The sequence below is a fragment of the Megascapheus bottae genome, chromosome X (assembly GCF_031878675.1).
Source record: "Megascapheus bottae isolate mThoBot1 chromosome X, mThoBot2.hap1, whole genome shotgun sequence".
In the NCBI taxonomy this organism is placed as follows: Eukaryota; Metazoa; Chordata; class Mammalia; order Rodentia; family Geomyidae; genus Megascapheus; species Megascapheus bottae.
In genome coordinates this window covers 66,427,608-66,438,986 of record NC_143547.1, presented here as the reverse complement: position 1 = coordinate 66,438,986, position 11,379 = coordinate 66,427,608, and the positions used below count along the sequence as shown (strand labels likewise).

General features: G+C 40.0%; 1 protein-coding gene across 1 annotated transcript in view; it reads left to right on the top strand.

Annotated features, from left to right (window-relative positions):
* The window catches only part of Pcdh19 (protocadherin 19), a 107,176-nt gene that overhangs the window by 2,460 nt on the left and 93,337 nt on the right, over positions 1 to 11,379 (top strand). Inside the window, exons 2-3 of the mRNA XM_090326326.1 lie at positions 2,521 to 2,661; positions 3,365 to 3,692. Of these exons, the coding sequence (XP_090182452.1) occupies positions 2,521 to 2,661; positions 3,365 to 3,692 (469 nt within the window). The remainder of the gene's footprint in view (positions 1 to 2,520; positions 2,662 to 3,364; positions 3,693 to 11,379) is intronic.

The following is an 11,379-nucleotide window of genomic DNA, read 5'->3' as shown; positions in this document are numbered from 1 at the left end:
AGGGGCAGGGGGGAGGGAGAGGAGCAGGGAGGGAGAGGGGCAGGGAGAGAGAGAGAGAAGAGAAAAGAGAGAGGGGGGAGTAGGAGGTCATATTTTCAACAAAACCACCAAACACCATAATTTAATTTCCGGGGCACAATGATGTTCTGCTAACTGGTATTGACAACATAGGGAGTAAAGACAGCCACCAAGTCCTGCTGCAAGCATAGGCTCTGGAGAAAGGTTGATGATGAAAGTCTAAGATGAGAAATAGTGTAGGGGGAGACAGTAGGAGTGTGTTGAAAAGCAGGTGATTAGTGTTTTGTATTCTATTCTTGGCTTGTTTTGTAACCAGTCCCCAAACATCTGGCTATATAAAGTGAGATTTTGTCAAGCATCTGTATGTTTTCAAATATCTCTTTGGTTGGTTGTTGTGTGGAGACCAAACATCCCAATGAGGGACAAGACTTTGCATCCAGATGTTTCAGTAAAAATAGCAATCTTTTTGAGTTGATGGGGCTTTCCTCTAATGTGGGACTGTGCTGTGGCATTAAGATCTGGTTGCTGCCAGAGGATGTCACTATGGGCTATTGTGTTGCATTTTCTCTTGAAGTCTGTGCAGAATGTATGTATAGGAGGGAATTAGAGAAGAGGAAAGAACAGGTCAGGAGAGGAGAGGTATGTGAAAATTCTAATGATGTGTAGGTTTTTTTAAAATCCTCATTAGAGTATCAGAGTCTTTTGCTGAAATCCTTTGTTGCAATTTAATAGAACAAATCCATCTAAGAATTTCTGGAATCCAATTTCAGATAGTACACTACAATTTTTTTTTCCAGCAGTGTCTCATCGAAATGGTTGAAAAAAAAGTTGTTTCTGTACTTTGCTAAAAATGAATGATGCTGCTATTCCACCCAAGGTGTGTGTGTGTGTGTGTGTGTGTGTGTGTGTGTGTGTGTGTGTGTGTGTATTTTCAGTACACCTACACATCCAGTGTGTCTTTTGTGCCATCTGTGCTTGCATGCTAATCAATCAAAATATGTTCCTGTAGGTCTAATTTGTATTTGACACCGTCTGAAATATATACTTCTGTGAATCAGAGCCCCCCTGAATATATAAGAGCCATGCAATTATTGTTTCCCTTTTACTATTCTCTGCATTACACAAGTTAGTAGACAAATGCTAACCACACATGAATATCAATCAGGTGCCATAAAAGAGCAGCTGCAATGCCTCATAAATGCTTTAATCCTGTTACTAGTGAAATGGCCATGACTTTTCTTTCCTTCAGTATCGAGTCATTTCAAATGGAAGAAATGGAAATTAATATTGCTCCTACCTTTGAAACCTGTGACTGCCAGTGGTGCTTTTTATAGGAGAAAAATGCAGGGTGAATGAAATTTTATTTATATGGAGATAATAATAAGGGGAACACTTTTTAAGCCATTTTCTCAGCATAGAGTAAATGCATAAGATCTTTTCCTTGAAGAAAAAGAAATCAGCTTGATATAAAGATATTGAAGGCTTTGCCACCACTTGGTGATATATGACTCTAAGAGCTCTTTCTGAGAGCTTGCCAGGGAGATCATTAAACAGGGAGGAAAGAATTTGAATGGGGAAAAGAGTGCAACTTTACCCCAATGTGTATGTTGTAAAGCACTTTCTTCCCTGTGATGGCTTGGGATTAATGAAGTACAGTTTAATTAAATAATTGGTCAATACAGAAAGGCTATGTGATGAATGCCTCAGCTGAATAATTGAGTAGGGTATTTCCAAACTTACCCATCACTGGTAAAAAAAATGAATAGAACTTTCCATTGATTTCCTAAACAGAAAAGAAAATAAAATCAACTCTAGTTCTTGGATTTTAGAGATTTTTATCTGCTCCCAAGTCTCCGTAGCATCAGCTTGCCATTATTACAAGTGGGCCTGAGCACAGAATGAAAGGGTGAGGGGACCTCAGTCACTTAGTTCTGGGTAGATATTGAGGACAGCAAGAATTTGCCTCTAAAGATAAGCACTTTCCCCATCTGCTCCCAAACCTAAAGTTCAAGAGTGTTTCTTTCCATGTGATTAGGCAGAGGTTTCTTGTTCTCAGTTTCTACAGAACCTCTTCCTGAAACCCATTCATTTATGAGACTTGTGAGATGATCTGCAATTGTTGCTTGAATTGGGCTTCTTTTTTGTATTCTGACAATTAGCTTTGTCAAGTGAGAATACAGGCAGTCTTTCCCTTATAAAGACCAACCTGTATGATTTATCAGTCCTATTGTTTTGCTGATTATTGCCCAGAAATTGAATTTTCAAACAATAAACCGAAATCATTATGTGCAAAGTAATAAATGGCACTGAGAATCGGGCTACATTTTAATGTATTTCTTTTGACAAGTCTCTTAATGCTTGGTGTCTTTGGTGCACGTTGCTGAACTTGTGTCAGTGTTAATTAAATTGAGCTCTTTATGTTCCAGTTGCAGCACAGCTGCTTGTAGGTACACCTGAATGGAGAAGGATGCTGAATGCACTAACCTTTAAATTCCTTTGCAGTAATTGTTTAACCATCACTTGTCTCCTCGGCTGTTTTATAAAAGGACAAAACAGCAAGTGTCTGCATTGCATCTCAGTTTCTCCCATTAGCGAGCAGCAAGACAAAAAGGCAGAGGAGAAAGTGAGCCTTAGGGGAAAGAGGTAAAAAGGCATTTCCCCTCATTCAAATGGGTTTGGTTATCACATTTCTGTAGGAGAGGAGGGGGAAGGGTGGAAAGTGGAAGAGAATTGGGCTAGGGTAAGGATCAGGGTGTGGAGGAAGGAAGCTGAGGAGCTAAGAAATGAGGCTGATCTAACCCCAGTACAAAAAAATGATCAGGTCACTTTAAAGAGGAAGCTGATGGAGGAGGATTTTTGTTTGTTTGTTTGTGTTTTTTTTTGCCATTTGGCAAATATCTAGACAAGGGGGTTATATTTTTATTTTCTTCTATTTCCTCTTCTGTTGAATTGAGACTTGTTTTTTACTTCACCCAGGAGTTCCTTCGGGTTCCAGGGAAGCTCTAGATTTGAGCATTTTTGTGCTTTTCTCTCCCATAGGCTCAACTTTTCCCAGCCTCTACCCCACCTCACTGGCCACTCCTAATGAAAAAAATCCAGATTTAAAGTATAGGAAGTTCTTTGAGGGGGTGGTGGTGGGAGGTTACTATGTTTAATTTGAATACTTCATGGCCCTCAGCTTGTTTTCGCATGTAAAAAGCTCAGGGAGAAACCCGATGATGTAATGCACCAGATTAAGGAGCTGGAGCTGAGATGGGGTGCAACCCTCTGGGGTGCTTAATGTTTATTAATCAGTACATGGTTTGGGAGGGTGTTATCGATTCATGCTGCCTTTTCTGTCACATAGAATTGCTGAGTACTCCTATGGGCATCAAAAGAAATCAAGCAAGAAGAAAAAAATCAGTAAGAATGACATCCGCCTGGTACCCAGGGATGTGGAGGAGACAGACAAGATGAATGTTGTCAGTTGCTCCTCCCTGACATCCTCCCTCAACTATTTCGACTACCACCAGCAGACGCTACCCCTAGGCTGCCGCCGCTCTGAGAGCACTTTCCTGAGCGTGGAGAACCAGAATACTCGTAATGCCAGTGCCAACCACATCTACCATCACTCTTTCAATAGCCAGGGCCCCCAACAACCAGATCTGATCATCAATGGTGTGCCCCTGCCTGAGGTAAGTGCCGCTACATGTTCTTTGAGGGCTTTCTAGACCCTCTAAAATTTTGCTCTACTATCACCACTCTCTTGACACATACCCTGGCAGGGATAGGGAGAACTTTCCTGCCTGAGCCCATTTCTGTGCACTGGGTTAGCTACCAGTGCTTCTTAGGGCAACAAGTATCCTAATGTGTAGGACTTTTGAGTAAGGGTGGTAATTAGGATCCTAAACCCAAGGAATCTGAGGCTTGAAATCTGTCTGTAGTGTAGTGTCCTATCATAAGACAAATTTGTTCTACCTGTTGAAAATATGCTGCATTCGGCATCCAGTATTACCAATATGCTAGTTGAAGTAGCCTAGAATGAGTCACCAAGTAGTGATGAAAATGAATGGAGCCTTCTAATGTTTGGGGGCCAGTCTTTCCCCTTGTCAGTGATTCAACTTCCTGAATGCCCCTCTTGCTTTTTCTTCCTCACACTACTGTTCCCTAGCATCTTGCCAAGAATATGGATGGTTTGGCTAGTGAGAGACAAGGAAAAAAAATTAAAAAGCAGCTTTGCTATCTCTTAACAGTTCTGGTAATAATGTTTGACAGATGAGGAGGTTGAAGCTGTCACTGATATGAACATTTTAAGTATTTGCTATGCATATGAGTTAACTGTTTCCTTTTACTGTGGATGTATTTAAATGGATGTACTAAAAACCACAATCTGGTCAGGTGTTTGTTGGATACTGAAATATTTCATGGTAATAAAGTGATAACTGGAATGATGGTAAGTGGGTGTCTGGGTAGAAAGCTATAAATAAATTTGTAACTTAATTTTATTTTTCTAAAACTTGCTTAAGTTCCTCTTTGGTTAGAAATTTGATGTACTGGGAGGCGATATCCTAGTCCAGGCCACTAATTAATGGAATACTGCATATTTGGAGTGTACCTTCACAGCATTGTTCCATTTGGAACTTGAAATCAGGTATCTTGGTATATTCCCACTGAGTAGACGATGAAACAAAGGCCTGGATATGTTAAAGGGACTCACTCAGACTCTTGAGCAGGTCACCACGGGAGAGAAGAATGAGGATTCACAACACTCTACAGTCCCCTAAAAGTGCTGCTTTGTTTGTACCTTCCTGCCTCGGTGACATTTTGTGTATCAGGCATAAACAAAATGGCCTCATAGTGTTTATATTTTTTCATGTCAGAGGGGTCCTAATACAACTCACATTGCTTGCTTCTAGTTTCTGAAAAAAATGATTTCTACTAAAATTAATTATATGAAACAGCAAACACTTTTAATGAGCAAGTGATTTGCTGCTACACTTGCTATGAAACCTGAGTTTTTATTTCCTCATCTACAAAATGGGTGCATGTACCATGAAAGTTCGTTCCAAGGGTAAATATGACATTATGTATTGCAAGCCAATTCTTTATGGATGCCTGCAAAATGTTAGATATTTTTACTAGCCAAAACTGGAGAATCACTATTGGCAGTGGCCTTTTTACCTGATATTATCTCTCTAGAGAAATTTAGAATGGTTATATATAGATATGATCTACAAAGTTGTGTGACAAGATGATTTATATTGATCATTAAATAATGGAGGTAAAAGATATCAAGGTTGTGGGTTCAGTTGCTGGTAGTACTATTGCTTGGGGAGATAGAAGAAAGCATTGAATCCTGAGGACTTTGCAATCAATTCAAAGTTCCACGGAAATGTGAGCCTTGGTGTCTATGAAATATGTGGAAGAGGCCAGAGACTCAGGGCTGTGATTACATGTGTTAGACATGTAATCTCCTGTGGAAAGAATGAAACAGAGTGTTGCTTCAATTGTTTAGAAAAGGCAATATCTCAGTTTTGATACTCTACTTGATTCCGAAGCCAGACATACCCCATTGTTTAATAAAAGCCACGTAGATCTCGTTGTGCAAGGCGAGGTTTATCCAAGCTAGCATGTACCATGTGGTTAAGAATGATTTCTGGAATGCACTTTTAAAGAATTCATAGCTGAGCACAGAATAGGTCATCTCTCACATAGTCTTGCAGAGGAAAATGACACCTTTTTCCTTCTTTACTAGAAGTTTCTGAAAATAGGCTGCATAGAAGACTAGCAATGCTTGATACATTCATTCATTCACCTGGTATTTGTTGAGTACTTGCTCTTTGTAACATGCCATTCTAGGAAATGGATGCATATTTTAACAGGGAGACAGACAAGGAAAACCATTTCTAGTCTCCTACTATTTTGTATGTGATTTGCAATATGGGATGCTAAATACTACTGACAGGTGCAATGAGATTCCTAGGATAATAATATTCTGATGTATTTACTAGTTTCATTTTACATTTTTCATATTAATCCATCTAAGAAAGCAACATTTATTAAGCAGTTGTAGCATTGAACAATGACTACTATGATGTGATAAGTATAAGATTCTATGTGAATTTCTCTATTAAATTGTATATGTCACTTCCATTGTCCTTAATATTATTTCATTAATCTACCCTTTCATTTGTTCAATTCGACCCACTAGCATTCATAACACATTTACAATGTGCCAGGCACAGTTCTTATTATTTTCCTGGGATACAAAAATAAAACATTTGATATTGGACCCAGGGAGCTTAAGGGAATTGGACTAGTAAACAGAAATTTTCAATTCAGGGAAATGTTTCATTCCATATCATATTAGTACTCTCCAGATTGGGACCCCCAAATTGCTAGCATTCAGATCCTTTACCTGGTCAATTTTTATAATAAATCTACACCCCCTCATGTGAGCTGTGCAGTCATTGATAAGACTCACTTGAAATGGCATAGTATATCAATGGTCAGAACTGCAGTGCTCATCTTGTGCAGCTTCCACTCCACCATATTTTGAAATGTATCATCATGGCTTATATCAGATCACTAGGCATATCAGAACATCCACTGTGCTCAGCTGCATAGCAGGCATCACTTCTGCCCTCAGAGAGTTCACAGTCTAGTTGGAGAGTTAAGATCATTCAAATGATTCACTAGCAAGAAGAACAGGACAGTTTCTAATCACTTGCTATTTTGGAGATTCTTTAGGATTCTCTTTTGACAACTCTGCTACTATTTCTATGTAACTTAAGTGCTACTGTTGGGGTTAAACCAAGGGCCTTGTGCATGGTAAGCACTCTAGGTAAGTGTTGTACCACTGAGCCACAGCCCTAGTCCATACAATAACTTTTGTCTCAGTCTGTCCATATATAAACTTAATCACATCTGAATATTGTTAGCCCTAGAAAATAAAACTAACGTGACTTTGAACATAGGTGTGTAAATAAAGAGAATGAAAGCTTCTTACATTGCAGAGATAATCTTGCATAGAATAGTACATTGTCATTTACTATAGTGTTGTTTAGGAAGTCAACTAAGTGGACTTCGTGGTTTTGTACATAAATTTGAGAAGGCAAAAATGGAAGATTCCTTTTCGTTTACAGAAGACTTTTGTAGAATTAGTGATGCCAGGTATTTTAAACATTTTAAACTGGAGGGTAAGAGTTGCATTCTTGGCATCCTTTATTTAGTTCGTAGAATCCGTTGTGTGTGTTCACATGTGTGGGGAAAAGAGTCAAAGAAGAAGAAAGGTTGAAAAGGGAGAACGAGGACTATGTCAGTTTGCTTAGATTTTCTTCTGAAAATACTAGATTCATTTCATATGCATTTTTTCTAGTGTTAAGGAATGGAAGTATGACTACATTGTACCTCTGGATGCTGGAAGGTGTTATTCCTACATATATCTGCATTTGTGCATGATATCTTTTTTCATGATTAGTGGAACAAATGTGTCTCGTTTCTTCTGGGAATAGAGACTTCAGTGAAATATGTAAAATCCTGCCTGCAGGAGGGGTGAAATTATTTCCTTTAAGAGACATTTAAAATTAGCTTCTAATGCTGAATGATTTTGAGATGCTAACTCTAAGGGAGTAAGCAATTGTAGCTAAGAGCTTTCAGAATTGCAGTCATAAGTTCCTAAGAATTTAGCTTCAGTTTTCTTTTTTATTTTCCACCTTTCATTGGGTAACTGTAACATCTTTGATATGAGGCATCCTAAAGGGCATATGTGTGCTTTGCTATACAGTCACTCATGCAACAACTTCATAAGTAGTGGTGCAGTAGCAGTGTCAGAGTTCTAGGACAAAGACGTATGTGGCAGGCAGAATTTAATGCTTCCAGTTATCCTACAAAAAAGCCGAATGCACAGTAATTTTAGAGCAAATAATAAAAAGTAAAGCATCAGTTAAATTTGAAGACAAGCAAGAAAAAAGCTAATTCAGATATGTTTCTTAAAACAGAATTTTAAAGTTAAGGATATGAAAACTCCAGGTTAAGAACAGCCACAAACCTATCAGATGGCAGGTTTGCAAAGCACTAGACAATTAACAAAACTGGTTTGGAAATGACACAAAGCATCATTTGCAATTAGAATATGCCAACAATTCTTTCAATGAGCATTCTTTAAAAATTGATTTCCTTATTATGATGATGTCTTAGAATCATTTAAGTCTTATTCCTAAAGGTCAAAAGCAATCTTCAGACAGCAATAAGAAGCAATGGAAGACACTGAGGCCTACATCTTTCCAAGTGTGCTCACTTCACTTTTTATCAAAAGATCAAGGGCTCCACTTCTCCCTGCATACATTCTAGGGCTACCCATTGCCTGCATTATGTGTTTATTGGCCTGTTTCATATCTAGCTTAGGCAGTACATATCCCAGTGGACATCAGCTTGCAAGATGTGTTCCAGAATAAACTGTTCATCTGCTGTCTCCATGCAACTGCTGCAGAACTGAGTTAGTTTACATTAGTATTTGCTAATTTATTATTATCATTCCTTATTGGCAATTAACTGGTTACCTTAGAGATCATCTCTCTCCCAGTACACCTTCACTAAAGTTGAGCTCAGCCAGAGTGCTTGCTAATGATCCTGAGATTTCTCTCCCTAAGGGGCCGGAGGTAGGACATTTTCCAGAGAGGCCTCCAGGGCACTGGAATTCCTCTTATCGTAGGACCACTAGTTTTGGGTCCATTTAGTGGCCTCACCTTGTTTTTCCATTGTCTCTGTGTTAGAGTTATCGGGTAGGAGAAAGACCCCTCCCTAACCTTGCCCCAGACTCCAATGGCTTATGTCCAGAGGCTAAAGTTAGGGGTTCCACAGTATTTCTGGTTAGGGATTAGAGGAATAAACAAGGATGAATTCACCTCCTGGTAAAGCTGGATTATCAATTATGGTGTGGCAGTGGATGTGAGGTGCCTGCACGGAACGTAAGATGGTGAATGCCCTGCAGATGTAACTCAGATTTCAGGGCTTAGAGGAGGCACAGCTTTGCTGGATCAAGTGTCTCAGATGTGGGTAAATCCTATACTGAGCAGTGAGAGGCTAGTTCTGGAGTGGCTGCCCCTCTCTAGGCTTGATTTCTTGATGTGTGAGTGACTGGCTTTTAATGTGAGCCTCATTTACTTCCAACAATTGAGCGGCTTGAAGTGAAAGTCCCAGAGGATCAGTTGTTTGCAGAGGGAAATGCTCTTCAAGTTACATTTCCTCTTTGGCTTTGTGTAGTTAGGAGTGGCTTTGGTGTGGACTGCATAGTGGGGTCACTCAGCTTCCAGTGGGTGTCCAGTCTGCTAGTGCCAACCTGAGTCCTCCACCCCCAGGGGGCTAAGGAAAGGCCTACAGTGGCTGGGAGAGCAGCTTTACCTTCTGGAGCTTGGGCTCCCCTGCAGAAACCCATTTTATTTTTTGCTATCAATCAGACTTTTGCTTAAAATATTGGCCAGGACTATACAGCGTCAATAGCATTCCTGGAAGAGTTGTCAGAAGGGACCAGTGTCTCTATTCTACAGACATGAAAGTGGAAGTTACAGAAGAGGCAAATGACTTGCAGGGCAGACATTTGCCTTAGAAATACACTCCATGTTGCTTGATAGTTGTTTCTCTCTGATGCAGTTTCGATGCTGCTTCCCTTTACATAGCTAAACAGGAAGATTGACCCTCACTCATTTAGAGGTGGTTGTGTTCCTGAGAAACTGTGCATCTAAACAGTGTTTGTTTTGTAAATTTTATGCTAACTTAACCACAGTAGTGGCCACTTTATAGTTAAAGAAACCTTGTAGTAGATTCTTTCTTGTAGGTCTACATTTTTACCTCCTTTGTTTGCTTAAAGTAAGGTTTTATTAGCAAAATCTTTGAAAGGTGGGCAAGTTTGTTATTCCCTTGGCAGATAATTGGCCTTTGAATTCTCACTAGTTAATTCCTGGTTGAATTTCTCTTAATTATAAAATGCAATCATTTAATAGCTAAATTATACAGGGTCCAGAAAATAAAACATGGTACATGTCACCCAGGTATTTTTTTAAACGGTAGCCTAGACTGGTCTGGAACTCATCTTGGTCTGTAGCCCAGGAGGGGTTTGAACTCACTTTGTCTCAGCTTCCTGAGTTCAGAGATTATAGGCATGAATCATCAGGCTTCAGATTTAACAATTGTTAACATTTCCTATTTGCTTCATATTTTAGAAATCAGAATAAAGTCTGACAGCTTCTCTCTTTCTATCACATTCCTCCTTTTCTACTCTCTGTAAGCTTGTGGCTAAAATAACAGAATCTCACTGGGAATGTTTTTAGTACTTCTAATTTTCTCTTCTTGAGCTCCTTCCTGAAAAGACATGGCTTTGCTGCCCTTTGTTCTAAAAGTTCCCCAAGTGAATGAGTGCTTTCTGTATTGAGCAGAACCTGAGAATTTCTTTCTTTCTTTTTCTTTTTCTTTTTGTGGGTCATGGGGCTTGAACTTGGCCTGGGCACTGTCCCTGAGCTCTTCAGCTCAAGGCTACCGCCCTACTTCTTCCCGTTTTCTACAGGTTAATTGGAGATAAGAGTCTCAGGTCCTTTTGTACCTGGACTTGCTGTGAGCCTTGATCCTCAGATCTCAGCCTCTTGAATAGCTAGGATTACAGGTGTGAACCACCACGCCCAGCTCCTGAGAAGTACTTTCGAAAATGAATAGGTTCTCTTAAAACTTTCCTTTTCTAATTTGGCCATTGAAAAGGGAGAAAATTAATTTTGAGGACAAAATGAATGTAAGACAGAGATTGACAGGCAGGTGTTTGGAGCAGCTACCTGGAGTTTTAAGCATTTAGGAGACTCAGGCAGGAAGTTACATGTGAAGCCTGTTTTACTTGAGCTCCTGGCTCATGGGCTAGCACCAGGCCATCTAAATGTCAGATGCTTAAGCATTGCCTTCATGTGCATAGTCTTCTGATGCTCCATTAAGTTTCTGAGTGCCAGGGTGGCCAGTTTTCAGTTTCTCCCACTGGGCCCCATCTGGTCTCTGTTCTGTGGCAAGCTGCTCTCCCTCATTGCCACCAGCACTGGCCTTGGCGGGCTCTGCTTTCTGGATTATGTTTGCTCTTAAATCTGACTTCCAGAGCATGAAGGGCACCTCTTCGTGGATTGTATAGTTTGCTCTTTTGAACAAAGTGGATTCCCTGTGTAAGCTGGCAGGGTGAAAAGTTTAATTCAAAGGTTAGTTCCCTAGGTGTGTGTGTGTGTGTGTGTGTGTGTGTGTGTGTGTGTGTGTGTGTAAGAGAGAGAGAGAGAGAGAGAGAGAGAGAGAGAGAGAGAGAGAGAGAGAGAGAGAGAGAGAGAGAGAGGCAGATAGACAAACATGGCGAGACAGAGA